Here is a 21,005-nt window from a genome sequence, read left to right as displayed (position 1 = left end):
CTTCCATCTCCATCTGAGATGCTCTTTATCCCTAATGGGAGATAAATACCAGGTGTTATAGTGCGCATTTGGGTACCTCCAAACCCACAATCCCTTTCCCAATAGATTGTGGGAAACCTGGGAGGTTTTTAGACTTCTCTTTGCCCAACTTCTGTCATTGTACCACTTTCGGGGAACAAAGCCCGTGTTCATCCCTGGAGCCTTCATTCAGTTTGGCCTAAATTGTTGCATGTCTAGGTGAATGTTCCCGAACCTTTCCAGGTTTCTAGATTAGTGACCAATTCCTTGCTCTTTTTATTTCCTTTGGGCCATTGCCGTATGCAAAAGGAAATAAAAATAACAACAAAGATGCTGTGGTAATAATTGTGTTTTAATTTTTGTTGACTTGGTTGTGAAGGAGTAAAAACCTGAACAGGATAAAAGCATGAAAATCAACCCAGATTGAAAAAATCATATGCAGCCCTGCCATTCATCTGGCTGGGGGACAGACACAGGCAAAGACAGCTGCAAAGTTAACAGGATATGCTGTTTATCCCCAGGTCCTCCAACAGTTATAAAATGCCATAATCACCCCCTCTTTGAGTGACAGTTGCTTTCTTACCAATGAGACCCCCAAAGCCATGTTGCTTTTGGTTTATTCCTCAGGATGTCCAATAGCTAAGCCATCCTCGCCTCCTGACAGCACCTGATCTCTTCTTTATTCCCACTTCCCCTAATCCTGTCTCAGAAACAGTTGCCAATCCAGACTGACCCCTGCTTCCCTTGGGCCCTTCCAGAACCCTTCATTAGGAACCCAAACCTTAGAAAAGTCACCCCCCCACCCCGATCCACCAGCATTCTATGCCTCCTCACTGCACCAAGTCAATAAATAATTTTGTTAGAAATCAAGGCTTATTCTCTGTGGTCTTTGGCTGTTTAGTCTTTAAGAGCTGGTATGAAATTAATGTAGCTCTGCTCTATTTTTCCCATTCAGCTCAGCTTTTTTTTTTTGCCATCAGAGATAATTAATCCAGGGCAGTGATTCCTTTGATGCTTTCTTCCAGCCAGCGGGAAAGGTGAAAAAATAGTGCCTATTAGCAGCTCTCCTGGATCTGCCCACCTCTTCTAAGACAGGGGTGGGCCCCCAAACATGGCTGCGCATGCAGGAAGGTGGGCGATCATCCAGTCCCAATCATAGACAGCACTTGGGTGAAGGGCCAATGATCAGTGTACACATCCCACGGTCTCTCCCCAATCCCTGCCAGGGAATAGCCATGGTGGCACTTGGCCCTGCCCCCAGTGAGCTATCTGTCCCTGGGCAAGTGCCTTCTCTCTTTGGGTCATTCAGACCCCTTCTCCCTACTTGGATAATCTGCAAGTCTACGTTCAAACTATAGAACAGGTGGGCTTCCCAAAATAAAAATCACTAACATTGGTTAAAGGCTTTTGATGTCGTAGGCACCATAATTAGCATTTCGTACATATTCCATTTAGGTGAAGAAACTGAGGCCGAAAAAGGTTAACTTGTTAGAGCTAGTAAGGGGCACCCCACGCACTTAATCAGCATCGCACACTTTCCCTAAGCATCGTGGAGAAGTCAAAAAGAGATTGAGACACCCAGGGAGAGGTGACTCCCCTCAGTCACACAGCCAGAACTCAGTTCCCCTGGCTCCCAGGCCAGTACCCTCTCCTGGCCTCTCTTTCTAGAGCTCCTGACAGTGCCCCCTCAAAACTTGTCTAGCCAGGGCAAATGGAGGGCTCTCCTTGCAGGGTCCTCGCCGTTTAAAGTAACCCGACCTGGAACTGCACATCCCAGACTTGAAGATAAAGGGGAAGGAGGAGGAGAGAAGGCGCTCCAAGAAAAGATGCTTGTGCTGGCAGCTCTGGGAGGGTCCCGACCATCCCACTTTGGTCCAGCTCAGCAGACTAGACATGGCATGCGGCCAGAGGACAAAACCCAGATCCTTGATACATTTCATTTGAGCTTTGCAGTAGTTATTTTTGTTAACATATAAAATTCAGGATTTCAGGTTTCTTTTGAAATATCAGAAGCTTTGGAAACACTGGATCCTGTGCTGCCCGGCATAAGCTTGCATTCACCATAGTCTCCGCCTTCATTTACAAGATTTGCTTGGAGTCTCAGAGCCCGACTCTGGACAGACACACGCTGTCCATTTGTGGCATGCCTAGCTTGCCCACGTCCCTCCCTCAGCTCTCTAGCTCCCAAGCCCCTTAAGCTCTGCATCCAGGTGACAATGGCCTCAAGGCCCGGAGATGATCTGACTGAGCTCTTGGGTGGAACAACTGCCCGATGAGCAGTTAGCTCAGTCGCCTATTTAACAGAAGCTGAGCCCTCGAGAGGGGAAGGTTTTGTTCACAGTCATGGATCAGAGACAGTTCTGTGTGAGGTACATTTTATTGCATTCCAAATGACAGAAAGTTAGCAGTGGGAGATCCAGTTCCTTTCACTGTAAAAGGTGTTGATTGACAGTTTTATCTAGTAGCCAGGACTATTGTGTCCTGACCACAGTCTAATCTGAAGTTACTTGGCGGAGTAAACGGATAGACGTGTGGCTTTAGAACCAGGCTTGGCCACTCCCTGTGTGACCTTCTGCGGTGACTTCATTACTCTGAGCTTTGGCTTCTGCTTTTGTATGATAACTGTTCCCAGCTAGAGATTAGATTTAATCAGTCAGTGGATTACCTGGGCTCTTACTTCAATATTAGAACTTCAAGCACTTTTCTTTTTACAAACACTGTCACTTACTAGATAACAGAGGCTGTCCTATATACAGAATTCTAGGTACCGTGTTTCCCCGAAAATAAGACCTAACCAGACAATCAGCTCTAATGCATCTTTTGGAGCAAAAATTAATATAAGACCCGGTCTTATTTAATATAATTTAATTTAATACCGAGTCTTTTATTAATTTTTGCTCCAAAAGATGCATTAGTGCTGATTGTCTGGCTAGGTCTTATTTTTGGGGAAATACGGTATGTGTTTTGTCAACTGCATAATCTCCCCTTAGCTGCCTAGAGACTGTCTCTGCCCTTTGCTAGCTGTGTGACCTCAGGCAAGTGACTCAATCTCTCTGAGCCTCCGTTTCTCTGTGAAATGGGGATAATAATAGAACCAACTCCAAGGGGTGGTGTAAGGATTTAGTGAGATATTAGGTGAAGGGCATAACACAGTGCCTGACACATAATATGTGATCGATAAAGGTCAGCAATATATTCTCTTACACTCAAGCACCCATTTCCAGAAATTAATCTAGAATGAAAGCCACATTACTATTACCACACCTACTTTCTTGACCACTTTTTTACAAGGGACAGGCTAATACAAAGGGGTCTCATGACCCCTCTCCCTTACTAGCTTCCCAACTGCCTGTGCTGCCTCCCTACCCCCTCCACAAAAGGATCAGGCCAGAGGTGGTTTTCCCTATCTTGCAGGTGACAGGTAAGGTGAGGCACTAATCATCAGACATGAAGACAGACGGGCAAAGTTGGGCCAGAAACTGGGTCTCCCACCTCCCAGACCAGTGCTCCATCCCCCAACACCCTGCTGACCATGTTGGAAGGGTGACCAACTGAGATGATTTAGAAGTCCCTTGGAATGTCTGAGGCTTTGGTGGACATCATTAAGAAGGCTAATTCTTGCCATACAGACAACAAATTCAAAAAGTTCTGGTAGTGTCTGTTTGGATGCCCAAGACTTCTTCTGTAAGAGTTTTGAGAGAAGATGAAAACCCAAGTTTTTAATATTTGACCTGTAATACTATCACACCACTGCAGAGACTAAAGTCTGAACAGCTTTTGTGAAAGGCCATTGGGGAATATGTATCAAGTGCCTTCAAAATGTGGTTTTGGTATATTTTTCACTCTGACTTCTGAAAAGGTCTCCTAAGAAAAATTAGGTAAGCATGAAAAGATTTGCCTTACATCCTTGTTTATGATGTCAAATTTTAGAAACATGCTGAATTTATAGTACGAGGGGATTTGGTAAAATAAATGATCCTCTAGCCATACAATGTATACTACGTGCCATTAGAAATGAAGATGTAGCTGACAGGTTTCAGGATGCAAAAATATCCTTATATTGTTGCCAGGGCAGGGGGGATGGGAGCCATGGCATGTGTTTTCATGTGTTATCCCTGCCCCAAGCAATGTGCCAGGACTGCCGTTATAGCCGGTGTGCTGGGGCTCTTAGAGGTCGCATTCTGCCCATATGACCCACCCTGGCAAGGACTGCACTGCATTGTGGGGCCCACCATACCCGTCTTTCCAGACCACACTCCAAGTACCTGGGTCCACAGAATTTCCTGCCTGCTTACTCCTGAGGGCTAGCATCTCCCTCAGTTAGTCCCCGTAAGGTGTGACTGGATTACTGTGTGTGCACCTTTAGGCCTAAGTGGTAGGTGTTTAAAAGGGGTAGTTCCCAAGAGGAAGCTGTTTGTAGAGGAATGTAAATGGAGCTTGGATTCAAGGACTAGATTGCCCTCACATCCATGTGAGGTCCCTGGAAGGGTCCTCTGTGCCCTTGTCCTGAGCCCCACAAATGTTAGAGGGGGTCCTGTGACACACTAACTCATACGCTCGGTAATAGATTAGTGATGGCTGACAGAGCAAGGGGTGAGGTGTGCATGCGTGTTTTTAAATTGTACAGCACATGTCAGCCCTCCCTGCCCAGTAAGAAACATCACGTTCCTTCCACCGCCTGTCCCGCATCCACGTTCCATTCAGACATTTCCAGGGAAGGAGAGCTCACCACCTTCCAAGGAAGTTACCCCTTGCATGTTCAAACAGCTTTGCTAATAAGAACGGTTCTTTGCTACGCAGACCCAAAAACCATATCCCAGGCACTTCCAACCTTTGCACCAAATTCTGGATGGTGACTTGCCCAAGGCCCCAAAGCCACACAGCTACTTGGTGGTGAAGCCTGAGTGAGAGCCCCCAGCCCTCCCAGCCCTGTCCTTACCTCTCCACCCTGAGATGCTGCTCAGAGGAGCCCTACAACCAGTGCAGCGAAGGCAGGGAGACTGAGGGTCAAGTCCTCTTGTGGTTCCAGCCTCTCCCCGTCCACTCCCCACCCCCAATCATCTTGTGACAGCCCAGCCCAGCACCTTAGAGCTCGGCCTTCATTGTCCCTGTCCTCTAAAATAGAAAAGAAAAACACAACACAACATTTGGGGGTCCCAAACAAAGCACCAAGGATAATGTTAATAAATACATAAACATTTAAAGATCTGGATCTCAAAGGCACAGAGTTTCCACCCCTTAACACAGGCAGGCTGGGTCTCAGGAATGATTCAGTGTGGGCCCCAGCATCCAGGGAGGGGTGGGCAGCAGGTGGAGAGGGCACCGGGGAGCCCCATCCAGGGCTCTCTTCTCCAGGTGTGTGCAGGCTGGCCCACTGCTCCTGTTCCTCTAGCCTGGCTCAGAACAGCCCCTGGCCCCCGGGAAGGAAGAACTGGCAAGCATCTATGTCACCTGCTGAGGACTCTGGGAGACCCTCTGCACGACTGGGAGCAAGGAGCCCTGGGAGGGATCTTGGGGACTCAGACGGCTTCCAGAGAGCCAGAGGGTCTAAGGAAATTCCCGGCCCTTGGAGCTAACGAGGAGGAAACCCACAGCGCAGTGAGTCCCTGTCTCCTCCCCACCCCAGAATGGGGCAGAGGCTCACATCCTGTCCTAGGGGGCCATTGTCATCTCCAGAACCTGACTATATATGGACTCTGGTCCTCAGCCCTTGGGCCCGAACACCCCCACCCCCACCACCACCATCAGCACCACAGACCTCTGGCCCAACTCAAGTCACGTGTGGAAAGAAGACCCCTGACTCCAGCAGGAATGGTCTTTGGTGGAGGGCAATGAGTGACAGGGTACAACCTGAGAACTCACGTCTCCTGTGGCTAACAAAGCCCCCTTCCAGGCTGTTTCCTTTCCTGCCCCCGAGGGATGACAAAGTTGCCATTTCTGGTCCAGCTAGGGCTCTAGCACCAGTTGGGAAACCCCTGGATGAGGAGAATACATGTCCTAGAGTGTCCAGAGCTCGCTTCTTAGATGGGCTGGGGTGAAGCTGGGAGGCCCATGTGTAAACTGAAGGCCCCAGAAGTAACAGCAAGTGCTGTCTGCAGGGGCCGAGGTGGCTACCCACATGGCCCTCCAGCCAGTGGAAACAAGCTGCACTCTGCTCCTTGGCCTTGGCTGGCAGAGCTGCATGGAACTCTCACTACGAAGAGCTGGGCCTGAGGTGAACTTGCCTCCTACTCACCTCTGCCCTGCGGCTGAAACCTCAGGCCCACACTTCCCCCTAGCTCCCTTCCTCTCGGACACTCTGTAGGCACCCCCCTCACTTTCCCTGGCTCTGCTTCACCTCTCTGGGCAGAGGAGCCAGGTAGACAAGGCCTCCACAGGGATCCCATAAGTTCTGGTGAAGGCAGACAGCCAGACAGACCTAGTGTGGGACTCTGGCTGTGAGCAGGGGTTGTTAGCTGGCCCTCAGTCCTAGCAGGGTAGACAGACAGGAGCCCTGAGAGGTTCAGCTCGGTCTCCTGGGCTGCTTGCTGAGGTATCTTGGGTTAAGGCTTTCCCTGATCATTTTCTTCCTCGCACACCCACTTCACGGGTGAAAAGTATCACAGCCCCAAACTAGAACAACAAGAAGGCAAGTAATTTAAAAGGAAGTCTGTGCTTGCTCCTGCCCCACAGTGTGTCCTCTGAGCTGGGGGTCTTGGGGCGCACAGAGTGTAAACTTGACTGGCGGGATTGGCAAGGTGGGGCTCATGTCACCGGGGAGGTGGCAGGAAGGCTGCTGCCTGAATGTTGCAGGTCTTCCCTGAGCTGCCCTTTACCCTCCGAGGCCGGCATAGGTGCACCAGTGGTCCAGCCCCAAGGCAGCCACTGGGTGGTGCCAGCAGAAGTGCTCTGGACTGCTCCAGGGCTGAGTTTCTGGGGAGCAAAGCGGCGCTGGGTCACTGGGGGGCGGGAGCCCAGAGGTCCTGGGAGCTGTATGGGTCGGCCATGGGGGTGGTTGGTTGAGCCCATTGGCCCCACAGTGGGTTCAACAGCACCTTTGGGGGCCTTGGAGCCTGGTAAGGGGCTCCCAGGAGTAGAGAAGGGTGACGGTGAGGCCAGACGGGGGTCCGGGCTGGCGTCGGGGCCTGAGGACTTCTTGGTGCAGGACTCACAGCACAGCCGGTGGTAGCCGGGGATGGAGCAGTAGCGGTCAAGCACTTCCATCTGGCAGAAGATGGACCTGTCCCCCACGCAGGGCTCGGCTGCACACACAGCATAAGGGCCGATGCTGGGAGGGTGCCACCAGGACACAGCCCCCACCTCCCACGCAGCCAACCAGTGGCAGGCCCTTCGTCTCCTGCCCTGGCTGAACTCCCTGTAAAGCTTTTTCCCAGAGGGAGACACAGGGTTGCCTGACAGGAGAGACAGGACGAAGTAACAGCTGTTTTTATGTGGAAGAGGGATGAAAATCCCCCAGAGCAGTGACTCATGAAGCAGCGTCCTCACAGAGCAGCAGCGGCACCACCTGAAGCTTTTTGGAAATGCCAATTCTCAGGCCCCATGCAGACCTCCTGGATCAGAATCTCTAGCATGGGCCCCAGCCCTGTGTTCTAACAAGACCTTCGAGGCGATGCCAATGGCTGGGAAACCCTGAGAACCATGGCTCCACTCATTAGTCTTCAGACTGGGCTGCCAACTGGAATCACCTAGGGAGCTTTACGTAGTCGCCTAACAGCAGCTGCCTACCTCCTATACCCAGGGAGACTGGGTGTGGCCTGGGTACTGGGTGATGCCGAGCTGCAGCAGAGTTTAAGAACCCTCACCTGCTCCCAATCAACCCAAAGCAGTCTGACCCACTACCGTCAGGGCCAGGCAAATGTCCAGGTAAGTCACACTTGTGACAAGCAGATCAAACATCCTGCCACAGGCTGCACACATTTGGAACACTCAGCCCTCCACCAATAAATTTGGAACCAATCAGATCTAGGTTACAATCAAGGCTCTCCCACTTAAACGTGAGGCCGTGGGCATGTCAATCTCCCCAGCCCTCAGTCAGTTTCTTCACCTGTAAAATGGGGATAATGCTGACATTTACCAATGAATAACAACATTATAAATAACAGTGATAAAGTTCCTGGCCCAGAGGGGTGCTCACTATACGAGTTGTCTGCTTTGGTTAAACTGTCATCTAAAAATGTTTTTGTGTTTCTGTGCTAACCCCACGTAGGTCTCTCCAGACAGAACATGAAGGCCGGAGCTTTGTGGCCTCTAGATGGCGCCAGAATCCTAGGACCAGAATCAGAACGCCACTCTACTCCTGGGAGGAAAAGGGAAGGGTTACTTGTATAGCCTGAACCTCAGCACCGGAGCAGAGAAGCCGCACAGTTAGAGCCAGAAAATGCTCTGAGGACATCTAGTTACATCCCTTTATTTTACAGATGAGGGCGCTGAGCTCAGAGGTTCAAGGATTTGCACAAGTTCACAAAGCCAATTAATTGGTCCTCTAATTAGAAATCAGAGCCTGCGATCTTTCTGCTACGCATCTTGTCAGACCCTGGTCCTTGGGAAGGTGAGCAAGGGAACGACAGAGGGAATCTAGAAAGGGCACATAGAACACTGAGCCTGGCACATAGCAGGCGCTCAGTCAACATTTATTGATGGGTAGGTGGGTGGATGGATGGGTGAGTGAGTGAGTGAGTGAGTGAATGGATGGGTAGATGGGTGGATGGATGGATGGGTGGGTGGGTGGGTGGGTGGGTGGATGGATGGATGGGTGGGTGGGTGGGTGGGTGGATGGATGGATGGATGGATGGATGGATGGATGGATGGATTGGAGAGTGAACTGATGGGCTCCTAATCATGAAGCAGAGAGAAATGACTATTTGGGTTGTTGTTAGCTGACAGCTGGACAGAAGTGCATGCGTTATCTCATTTATTTCTCTCAACAGCTCTATGAAAGCAGCTCAGATCTGCAATTGCTTATCCAAAACTCTTGGAACCAGATATGACACATAATTCAGAATTGTTGAGGTCAAAACAGTAATATTTGGTGTATTCATACTATATAACATCACCGGTAGCGATCGTAACCAAATACAGTAATGTTTCTGTAGCAGAATAACCGATCTCTTGTTAGTTCAGGTCAGATTTTTTGCTGCCAAATGAGCCCGCACCAAATGTAGGGAAACACAGCTTTCAGCATTTTGGAATTGTCGACAAGGGGTCATGGACCAGTACAAGCATTATTTCCACCTCACAGCTGAGGAATCGGAGGCTCTGGGAGGCTAAGGTCACGTGGACAGACTAGAAGCTGGATCTGCTTCACAGCATGGCCTGTGCTTCCTACAGCGTAAAGGTTTGGGGAGGGGGTGAGGGCCGGAGATCCACTTACTTGATATTTTGTTAATAGGATGTAGGGGCCCAGATTCTGGCATCCACTGCCCCTCTGGAGTCACGAGTTCCCGAACATCAGCCCTCACGGTCGAGTTCTGGAGACTTCCTGTGAACAGGGAGAAGCAGCTCCAGTACTTGGGGCTTTTAGGGGGCCAGGATGAGAGCCAGGCTGGGTCTCAGGTCTAGGCTAGAGGACCTGGCCTGACTATTCTCCCTCCCCCTCATCCCATCTGGCTCACCTCCGCAGGCAGGCAGGCTGCAGACCTGGATGGTGTCTGGCTTGTCCCCTTCGCACTGCCGGAGACTGTTGGCATTGGTCCGGCATACCACCTGCCGCTGCTGGGTGCCCTCTCCACAGGTGGCAGAGCACTGCCATGGGAGGGCAGGACCAGGTCAGGCCACAACAGCCAGGGAGGGACAGGTAGAGAGAGAGAGGCAGGGGGCAGTGAGCTCTAACCCAGCCAACGCCCAGGACGGAAAGGGTACAGAGGAGAGTGCCAGGTCTCCACTTGACCAGAGGGAAGAGCAAGGACTACTTCTAAATAGCTTCACTAGGACAGCACATCAGTTGTCAAAATACTCCCATCCTGGGTGGTAAATAGCCGCTGCCCTGAGCTTACAGCCCCGTGAACACTTCTACCATCTACTACTGGCTCGGGACACCACTCTGCACTACTGTCTATGTCCACTCTGGTCTGTGCCTGGGTCCCTAAAAATTTTGTGTATCTCCCTAGCCAACTCCCCTCTTACAATCCACCAGGCCTTGGGATCTGGGGCAGGTCTGTTTACTTGCTGATGTCTCGGTAACGGGATGTAGGGAGCTGGATTGTGGCATCTGCTAAACAGAGAGCTGGGTGACACGGTCACCATGCTCCCTTCTAGCTCTGACCTTCAGTGACTTTGGAATTACATTTACCAAAACTCAGCTTGCAGAGACATGTTCAAAGTGCCTTCTTTCCCGAGAAGAAAAGGTGTTGTGCAAGGAGCAGAGCACAAATAGATGACAACTGTTTGCAAGGGCTGCCACACATAGCATCCGGGAGCCTCACACACTTCTTCCCCTGATAAATGGGTGGTGGTCGGTGGGGGCTCCAGGAAAAGCAGGCTGCCTCATGTGACCAGGCCCCTGGATTCTAGGCACTGACCACAGCCTCTCCAGGTGGAACAGGGGAGAACTTGCAGAGGTCCACTGCTCAGGCTGGCCATGCAAAGACCCGTGGGAGACAGAGGGTCAAGCGTCACACAGAACCATGGGACAAAAACGGCTCATCCTCTTGGGATGAGTAATTACAAAGAATAGCTCTCGAGTGGTTGTCAGTCTTATAAGGGGCAACCATCTCCCACCATCTGTCATTTCTCTGTTAGATTTATCTATGGGTCCTTTGTGGGTCCAGCAATCTGTTTTATATTGAAACAAATAAATCTTTATATTATGGAGAAGAACATAATATCCACATGAATTGTATGGGGATTTTGCTTATTTAAAAATACTCTTTATGATGCAATACTCCAAGCATACAGAAAAGTATGAGGAAGTTGCTCGGGAAAATCTGTTTGAATACCACCAGCAGCTTTAATAAATTCAGCATTCTGGCATATTTTCAAATAGTACGTTGTGCCTTTTTAGGCTTTAAGTAAATGGTATCCCATTGGAAGTGCTTTTCTCTTCATACTTCAGGGCGTTTTCTACCTAAATTTGTTTTTCTGAGGTTTATCTATGCTGATGAGTACAGTTTGAGCTTGTTTGCTTTTCTTGTTATATAGTATTTTATTGTATGAACAGACCATGATTTTTTGCCCAATCTCTGACAGATGAACATTTTAAGATATTTCCTAATATTGTGCTTTTCATATTATGATAAGCATCATTGTGCTTATCTCCTTGATCAAATGAGGTTTTTAAAATTATGGTAAAATATACATCACATAAAATTTACCATTTTAATCATTTTTAAGTGTACAGTTCAGCAGCATTAAGTTCATTCCCATTGTTGGGCAACCATCACCACCATCCATCTCCAGAACTCTTTTCATCTTCCGAACAGACACCCTGTCTCCTTGAAACACTAACTCCCTATGCCTCCCTCCCCCAACCCCTGGAAACCACCCTTCTACCTTCTTTATGAATTTAATTACTCTAGGTACCTCATATACGTGGAATCATACAGTATTTGTCATGTTGTGTCTCGCTTATTTCACTGAGTGTAATGTCCCCAAGATTCATATCAAATGAATTTTTAAAAGAAAACCCAAGACATCAAAAACTGTCCCTGTGGCCACTTCCAGGGCTAAGCCACAAGCACCTGGACAATCCCATAGGCTTCTTACTATTTTTTTTTTTTCTACGCTGGCCTCCCAACAATGAACTTCCTATGGAGCTGCCAGATAACCCTTTAAAACTGAAATCAGAGCTTCTATCACCCCTGTTAAACCCCTTCAGTAGTTTCCCATTGTTCTGACAACATGTTCTAACTCCTCATAAAGCCCTGTCATCCTCTCCAATGCCCTTCCATAGTCTCTGCCCCTTTCTTTGAGCTCCAGTCTCATTGTCCTTTTGGCTTCTGGAAGGAGGCAAGGTTGTTCCTGCCTCAGGGGCTTATTGTGGCCTATCCCTCAGGTCTCAACTCAAAGGTCACCTCCTCAGAGAGGCCCTCCCTGATTCATTAACCCATTCACTTCCCACACAGCTCCAACTGCACCCTGTAAGTGCTTTCGTTACTGGTTTACTTGTCCCTTATGTCTTTCTCACTGGACGATAAGCTCTACAAGCACAAGCATCGGATCTGTCTCTGGCTGATGCTGGATTCCTGACATTCCTAGTTCAGTGTGCCTGGCATTTGTTGGCAGTCAGTAACTATATCATGACTGCAAGAATGTGCTTCAATTTGCTCATCTGTAACATGGACATATTAGCCTATGTCTCCTAGCACTGCATGAAGGTCAAGGCAAACGGTGAATGAATGTAAAGGCTTAGCCCAGAGCTATGGCCCAGTGTACATGGGAGTCGTTCCACCTAGTTTTGAGAAAAACCAGATCCGATAAGGGGAGAAAAAGTCAGCCAGTAACTGCCTGCAGGGAGCACCAGAAGATCTCTCTACGGTTTCCCCATCCAAACCCACCTTCTACCAGACTCCCCAGAGTAGGTGCCCCATTGGCCCAGCCCCTCCCACCCTCTAAGGACAGCTCACCTGGGACCAGGCTCCCGTCCGCCACTGTGCTGGGCAGGGCACTCGGAGGCAGGGCCGCCGGGCCTCGGGCCGATCCCCAGGGCAGGCTTTGGCTGGCATGGTCTTGTGGGTACCATTGGAGAGAGGCAGCAGGCATTGTACCCCCCGAGTCTGCACCCCCAGTTTCCCGCAGCTCCGGCTGCAGGTGCCCCACTCCTCCAACACCCACCTAAAGAAAGATAAGGCAGAAGGTGGAGGGGAGGTGGGACCAGGGGGACACTTTCTCCCAGGGTCACTCACACCCACTGAACCACCGCAGGCAGGAGTCAGAGAATAGATTTGGGCTTCAGAATGCTTGGGGGCCAAGACAACCATCCCCCTGGCTCTGCAGCTAGCTGCCAGGCTGTGTGGCCTCGGGAAAGTCACTTAATTTCCCCTCTTGTCTCGTCATCTAAAAAATGGATCTAATGCATTTTTAAATCCTGGCACCCTGCATATCCTTGGGCTGGCTGTGAAACCGTGGAAGCCTCACGTACCTCAACCTTACATCAGGAGTCTCTCTACACCTCATAAATATATATTTGAATGTCTACTGTGAGCAGGCACTGTCCTAGGTACTAAGATAGGGCAAAATGCACAAAACTATGAGAGCCACAGCTTGTATAACAGAACCCCCTGCCCTGGAGATCTGGGGACAATGAAAGGACTTCATATTGATAAAGCAATTGGCAGAGTACACGGCATGAGGTAGGCGTGTAATAAATGAAGGCACCCTTACTGTCCCTCTCAGCACCTACAAAGCATCGGGGCGGATCAGCTAAGCTGGTGCTAAACCAGGGCCCTTTCAGCCAACCTCTTCCTTTAAAACACAAAACCAAACCTCCCCCAAACTTCACTGGGCCATTTTACAGACAAGCCACGGTGCGTGACCTGTTAGCCTTGCATGCTCTTTGATCATAGACATTTGCAGGGGAAGTGGCCCAAATAACAGGGTAAGTAAGACATGAAAGGGAAGCATGGAGGGCCGAGGGGCTGGGGATTACGGCCTGAGCTGGGCACCGGGTGGCTGTGGTGGGCTCTAGAGCTGGTCGTCAGTTTCCGTCCTGGCCCTGGAGCTCCCCCAGCGTGAGGGAGTAGGAGCTGCTGTGGGTCATCGAGGCCAGTCAATACCCGCCTCCCCCCGCTATCCCCGCCCCAAGAGGACTCCTGGACAGACAGGAGGGTGGATCTGGCTCTCTGAGGTTTCCTACTGGCCAGTTACCCTGCCTGCGGGCTCAGGGACGAGCTCAGAGGCCTCCCGTTGAATCCTCCACAAGTCACAGCTTTTTCCTCTCCCCAAAGCCCCCTGCAAACAACCACAAGAACATGACCTTGGGGTCAAAAGAGCCTATATCCTCAGTCCAGGGAACTCCCATCAGGGGCTAGACCACCGCTGGGGGCCAGTAGGCCAGGCTGAGTCCATAGCCCAGACAATCAGGCTGGAAAGAGCTGGTGGACAGCGTCCTGCCCTGGGGCCTGGAGCTTGGAAGCACTGAAATCTGCTTCACCTCCATGGACCCCACAAATCACTGAGGGAAAGCTGTGTCCCCAGATAGTTTCCCCATCTGTAAAAGAATGCTGGGAGTGACAGAACAAAAGAAGCATCTTCCTTCTGGGAGAGGAAGTTCATCCAGAAACCCAGAGGAACTGAATGGACAGGAGGGCAGCCCTGGCATGGGCAGAACCTGGGATGGGCTACCCTCTGCTCAGGGAGCCCTGCCTGCAGAGGCTGTGTCTCTAGACTGCAGGCTGGAGGAAGCCGGCTCTGCAGGCTGGAGGAAGCAGGCTCTGCAGGCTGGAGGAAGCAGGCTCTGCAGGCTGGAGGAAGCCGGCTCTGCAGGCCCTCCTCTGGAGCCAGGGCTGACAGAAGGTCTGCAACACCCAGTCTGCAACCCCCCCGGGTATGGGATCAGGCTCCTTCTTCCTCCCCCAGGCACTCACTCTGGCTGGGGGCACTGGTGCTGGTTGCAGCGCCGGCGGATGGGCTTGGGCCTCTTCTTGTGATCACAGAGGTGCCGCTGTACCATGTGGTGGTCTCGTCGGCGCCGACAGCCATATTTTGTGAACTGGATACCTGTCAAGAGGGCAGGCTGCTGTGGCCTGGTCTTGTCAGACGCCCACTGCCCTGCCCAGGGACTGGGGGGCACTAAGCTCTGGAGAGCCTGGAGGGCCAATGCCACTCCCGTGTGCCTTTGCACTCCCTCCTGCCACTTTCTGAGGAAGCCTTCCTTGATCAGCCTGTTTCATCTGTCCCAGATGTAGTATGGTAGGGATAGGCTCTGGATGGCTGCCTCTCCGCACAGCTGGTGAGCTTTTATAGTGAATAGGCCCTGCCCTGGATATTGCTCTAGCACTTCAGCTCCACCCCAAAGGCCCTACCCGGACAGGCTTCCACACCCCAGAGATCTTCCAGGAGAAACTGAGGCATGAGCTGGGGACACGTCCAATGGAGTCAATGTCAGCTCTCTGGCCTCTCCTGTTCCTCCTTCTGAGAGGCCCTGGGCGGCCCCCACACGGCAGCTGCATGTTGGGGCAGCCGGGCCCAGGTGGGCTAGTACCTCCTCCGCAGGCCTTGGTGCAGGGGGCCCAGCTCTTGAGCGCCCACTCGTAGGTGTCCGTCTCCTCCAGGAGCACGTTGTTGCTCCCAATAAGGGGCAGCAGGTCCTCATGGATGACGTACTTGTACGCCAGACTACCATGGGGGCCCCCCTCAGCAGATGGGAGCATCTGGGGAGAGATGGAGGAGAGGCACAGGACTGGGAGCAGAGAAGCAAGACCAGCTTCGGGGAGCCGGGGTGGCGGGTCACAGGGAAGGATGTGGGGTCAGAAGCAGAACCGGTGAACGCCAGGAGAAGGACAGCACCAAGTGTGACCTAGGGAGGTCTTTCAGACCAGCAGCCACAAGGCAAACTCAGGCAAAGCACCTACTGCGTGCCAGGCCCAAGCACAGCTTGTGTGCTTTCCCCTCCCTCAGACCGAAGCTCTAACATGGGCAGGAACCACGTCTGTTGGTCTGTCCAGCTCACCAGAGTATCCACACTGCCTGACTCTAGAAGAATAGACTGGATACTAACTAGACTCTTACCAGATATGATTAGAAATCTTTTCTCCCCTTCTGTAGGGTGTCTTCTCACTCTCTTGATAATGTCCTTCGATGTATAAAACTTTTCAATTTCCCTGAAGACCAATTTATCTATTTTTTCTTCTGTGGCTCATGCTTTTGGTGTCATATCTAAGAATTCCACGTCATGAGATTTATCCCTGTTTTCTCTCAGAGTTCTATGGTTTAAGCTCTTGTACTTAGGTCTTTGATCTATTTTGAGTTAATTTTTGTGTATGATGTCAGGTAAGGGTCCAACTCCACTCTTTTACATGTGGAGATGTAAACGGTGCTTTGTCCCAGCACCGTTCGTTTAAGAGATTATATTTTCCCATTGATGGTCTTGGTAGCCTTGTTGAAAATCAATTGGCCATCGACGTATGGGTGGTCAGTAACCATAGGTGCATAGAAAATACAGGTTGGATTGAAGTAATATGCTGGCACCAACAGGCCTTGGACCCTGCCCTCCAGAATCTCCCTAATCAGAGAGGGTAGCCTCAGGAACAAAGCCTGTCCAAGGTCTCCTGCCACCAACCGGCGCCAAGGGCACTGAAGACAGAGCCTCTTCTGGTCTGCTTTCCTGGTTTAACCATCCCTGCTCCAGAAGCTTTGGCCTACGGTCTACAAAAAGGGGCTGGGCAGCGGTGGACCCCAGCCAGGACAGTGGCCCTGTACCCCTCTCAGGAAGCCAGCAGTGCCAGACGACACCCCGGGGTCCGCTGCCGACTGACTTTTGGCAATGCTGATTCTGGATGATGCCAGGACATCACAGGGAATGCCGGTCCCTCCCGCTCCTTCCAGGCCCCCTTCCTGACCCTACATTAAGGAGAACAGACTCCCTGTGTGTGGCATCTCTAGCCTGACAGCGAGACCTTTCTTTTCCTTCCTCCTGTGCCATCCTGCCAGCCTATAAAGCACAGATGAGGAGCTGGCCTGGGACGAGGACACCTTGGCCTTGCCCAGGCTTCTGAAGACAGTGGAACAGGAGAATTTCCATCAGGCTGGGGCTGGCTTGGCAGCAGAGTCGGTGAGCTAGGGTGACCAGGCTGGGGCTGCAGGGGCATGAGCAGGAGCCATGGTGCAGGCTGGGGACTCACCAGGACAGCAATGGCCTCGGGCAGGGGCCCACTGGTCTTGAGGCTTTCCTTGACATCCTCTACTGCATACTCCCACTCCAGGCCCATTGCCGTGAAGGTCCGGCTTGTAGCTTCCTTGCCCTTGGGGTTGAGGATGAAGCTATCTGTGACCTGGTTCTTCACAGCTGGCCAGGGAGAGAGGGGCACAGATTTCTGGTCCGCTCCACAGGAGCACAAGCCAGACTTCCTCGAGGATTTCAAGGCCTTCCCAGAGGGGCCCCCTATCTACCTGTCACTCCTTCCCACCTGAACCTCTCTCCAGTCAGACGGGTCACCACATGCCCCATACAGCATCCCTGCCTCTGGACCCTGGCCCATACCATTCCTCCTACCCTCACTGTTTTCCCTTCTTCCCGCCTAATATCCACCCATATTTAAGGCTCAGCATAATTATCCCCTCCTCCAGGAAGCCCTTTTTGATTGCCAGTCTTCAGGGATTTACCCTCCCTAAAACTTCTATAGCAGAGTATAGAAGTTAAGTGTACAGGTGCTGAAGTCAGATCTTGATCATGGGGAAGATCTTTAGCCTCCCTGTAATGCCTCAGTTTCACCATCTGTAAAATGGGAATAATTGTACCTAGATAAGGATAATCGCGGTACTCCCCCCTAGGTGCTCTTGGGACATTTAAAGGAGTTCATATGTGTAAAAAACTAGGCAGAGAGCATAGTATGCAGTCGGTACTTAATAAATGGTAGGCACTAGTACTATCATCAGAAAAGTGTCTGACTCTTAGCACTGTACCAATTATACAAGTCTCGTCTCTCCCACAGCCTGTCAACTCATCATCTTCTCAGTGTCCTTGGCCCAGCACAGAGCCTGGCATGAAGTAGGAGTTTGTTCAACATCTGTAAATTTCTACCCCTTAAAAGTCCCCGTTAGTGAGTAGCTAAATGATGTCAGATGGGAGTTGTGCAGGTGCAGACACCTGGCAAAGTCGTGACTTACAACCTCGGCTGCCCTGGAAGCAGCAGGGGATGGGGAAGGGGTGCAGCCTGGGACCTGAGCCCCTCAGCCAGGTGGGGTGGGCAAGACTCCAAAGCCCTGGGAAGGCCCTTCCTGGTGCAGATCAAAACCATCAGCACTAACCATGGATTGGTCACTTTGCTAACTGCCTCAGTGGAATCCTGACACACATCCTAAAGTTGGCGCTATTATTAATTCAGATGGCTCTAAGACAGGCAGAGGTTTGTCCTGGGCACACAATGGGCTGATGGTCCAGTTCTCTGGAGAACCAACGTCTCTGCTGAGTGGGAAGACAAGAGTGGACCCCTCATGTCTGATGTCTCTCAACCCTCAAAGTTGCCAGACCCTCTAGGCTACAGCTGGGCAGCTCCTCAGGCTGGGCCCAGCCTCAACTCTTCCCGTCACCCTTGTCTGCTCCCATACCTCACAGCAGCCATCATCCCCAGCCCCTGCTGTCACCCCTCATTCCATGAGGTGGCTGAACACAACATGGACTCTACCGTCCAGGCCCAGCTCTGAGTCCTGGCACTACCACTGACCCACTCTGTACCATAGGCAACTATCTTAACCTCTCAATGCTTCTTTCCGCAGCTACAAAATGGGATATGACCAGAGCCTTCATGGATCGTCGTGAGGCTTCAGTGAGATAATGTACAAGAAGGGCCAGCTCAAGGCCCAACACATGGTAGACATGAACAGTGTGACTTCTCTTCCTTTGAAAGAGCCGATGTCCCCAAACGAGTTTGGATAGGGCTTTGGCCTTCGTTGCCAAGACTGCCACCTGTCCTGGGCTTGCCCAGAACGCGCGTGCACACACACACACTCATACATACATAGTTCGCACATTTTTACTGAGGTCCTGTATGTACCTGACACATGTATAATCACAACCTGTGCAAATGTCAGGTTCCACTACCCTTCCTGTCCCACTTCCTGCAGAGCTCCAACCCTTCAGGGAACTCACCCAGGAAACAACAGGCGAGTGTGCCCACACTGAGTCTACCCTAAGAGCTAGGAGCCATGCCCGACCTCCACAGAAGCTACGTGAATCACTCCCTACTTGCCGAAGTTCCAGGCCTAGACTTCTGGTGACATGGAAATGTCAGGGGCTAACCGAGGCCCACAGGGCTGCTGATATTATGGAATCATCCACAGGGGTGCAGTAATAGCCTGTGAGCTCCATCCTCTTCTGGAATAAATGACACTTCCCTTCTTGCCCCCACCTCTCCCTGGCCCCTGTTCTAGTACAATCCCCAGAGCCAGATTGACTAGTGGGCAGGGAGTTGCCCGAGCCAAAGCCCTCCAAACTCATACTTCTCATGCAGAAAGGCCTGAGAGGGCAAGAGACAGAAAACCTGGGCCCAGACTGGCTCACCCCATAGGTGAATCGGGGCACACAGAGGGCCCCCCATCTACTTTGGGCCTCAGTTTCCTCTTGTGCCCCGTGTCTGCTTAGACTACACCCTCTCAGGTGCCTACCAGATCAATAACAGCTGTGCTAATATAGATCTATTTCCCAAGGGAGGACAAGTTCTCCAGGAGACTTTAAAAAAAAAGTTTGTATTATTTTGAGGATAATCTAACAATATAAATACCAGCATTCTTGTAATATATGAACCTGCCCAGAATGCCAAGCAGTGTGACTCAGTGGGCATAACAGGTAGGAGGGTCCTCTGTGACATGCCAAGGCTGGGCGATATTGTAGCCCCCGTGTCCTCTGTAAGGGGTCTGAACATAGACAAGTATGAGAGAACACAGCCATTGCCCAAAGTGCAGGCTCCTACCTGCCGCACTCCTGTCTGCCAGGATTCTGCTCCAAACCATCTTTATGTGCTTTAAATTCAGATACAATTCACACACCATACAATCCGCCCTTTTAAAGTGTGTGCTTCACCGATTTTTAGTGTATTCACAAAGTTGTGCAATCATCTCCACTATCTAATTCCAAAACACTTTCATCATCCCCCAAAGAAATCTGAGACCCATTAGCAGTCACTCCCTACTCCCTCCTCTCCCCAGCCCCTGACAACCACTAATCTATTTTCTGTCTCTATGGATTTGCCTGTTCTGGACATGCTCATTTTTTGACTGTCAATTTAGTTTCAGCAAAAACAAAACAAAGCAAACGAACCAACAAAACACATCTCTCCCATTACATTAATGTTCTTCATTTGAATTTTACTGATTTATTTGGGGGTCCTAATTTTTCATCTGTCTGGGCTATACAGTTGTATATCTGTTATAAGTATTAAGGGTAGGCATCGAGTTTAGTGCCTGTGTGTCTGTCTTTATAATGAGAATAATTTAAGCGCCCACGTGGTAGGATGTCAACAATGGCTACCAATTCCTCCTATTCCTGTACCCACGCCCCACTGCACTGTGACTCTACCACATTTCCCATCAAGACATGGTTTGTTTTTACCCCCATGAGTCTGGGTTTGGCCACAAGACGTGCTAGGGCCAGTTGGACCTCAAAAAGCTTGATGCAAGCAGATTCTTGAAAAGTGCTTGAACGCTGGGCTTGCTCGCTCTCACCACTCCTGAGGACCATGTGACAGACGTCACATGTATAACCCTGGTCTAGCCTGCTGGGGACTGGCCCTGTCACCCCCACAACCCCAACAGACAGCCAGTACCAACCAGGTCACTACAGACCCATCAGCTGACTGCACTTGCATGAGTGAGTCCAGGCAATCAGGGAGAAGCAGCAAAGTGCTGAACCACAGAAAAATCAAATAAAAGCTTCTAAGCCATGATTCAAAGTTATGAAATCCCCCATGCATTAGAACCCTCTCCCCTGCTCTCCCAGCTCACTCAAACCTGCAGGCAGGTCGTGGGGCCTGACTGCCCCTCCCCCAGCAGCACCCTGGCACTCACCAATGTGGTGGGAGGCCTTCTCCAGCTCCTCAATCTGGATGTGCCTGGCACCCGCTGGGATCTGTACCAGCTTGAGAGCTCCTGCCACAGAGGATCCAGAAAAGCCGTGAGCATCGTGAACTGGCGATCCCACTGCCCAGCATCCCCCATTCCTCCAGCCCTGCAGGTACCCAGGAACCTCAGTTTCCTGGTCTGTAAAACCGGTGTGGGCCCTTCCCCACAAAGTGCTGAGAGGATCGAATGAGCTGCTGTAACTAAAAATGCTCTGTGAATTCTAAGGGGCTCTCTGTGTGTGTTGGTTGCTATTATTTCCCACTTGCTTAATTCTCCTC

General features: G+C 51.0%; 1 protein-coding gene across 2 annotated transcripts in view; it reads right to left on the bottom strand.

Annotated features, from left to right (window-relative positions):
* Nucleotides 1-5,167: 5,167 nt before the first annotated feature.
* Nucleotides 5,168-21,005, bottom strand: part of ADAMTS14 (ADAM metallopeptidase with thrombospondin type 1 motif 14) — an 80,258-nt gene continuing 64,420 nt past the window's right edge. For both annotated transcript variants that reach the window (XM_081074214.1, XM_081074215.1), the window contains exons 15-22: nt 20,674-20,754; nt 16,794-16,957; nt 15,155-15,323; nt 14,538-14,670; nt 12,579-12,786; nt 9,630-9,759; nt 9,389-9,496; nt 5,168-7,259 (exon numbers count right to left, since the gene is read on the bottom strand). In XM_081074214.1, coding sequence (XP_080930340.1) covers nt 6,763-7,259; nt 9,389-9,496; nt 9,630-9,759; nt 12,579-12,786; nt 14,538-14,670; nt 15,155-15,323; nt 16,794-16,957; nt 20,674-20,754 — 1,490 coding nt within the window. In that variant the 3' untranslated portion in view covers nt 5,168-6,762. The remainder of the gene's footprint in view (nt 7,260-9,388; nt 9,497-9,629; nt 9,760-12,578; nt 12,787-14,537; nt 14,671-15,154; nt 15,324-16,793; nt 16,958-20,673; nt 20,755-21,005) is intronic.

This window comes from Rhinolophus hipposideros, assembly GCF_964194185.1.
Source record: "Rhinolophus hipposideros genome assembly, chromosome: 15".
Taxonomy (NCBI): domain Eukaryota; kingdom Metazoa; phylum Chordata; class Mammalia; order Chiroptera; family Rhinolophidae; genus Rhinolophus; species Rhinolophus hipposideros.
This window is presented reverse-complemented; position numbering and strand designations above follow the sequence as displayed.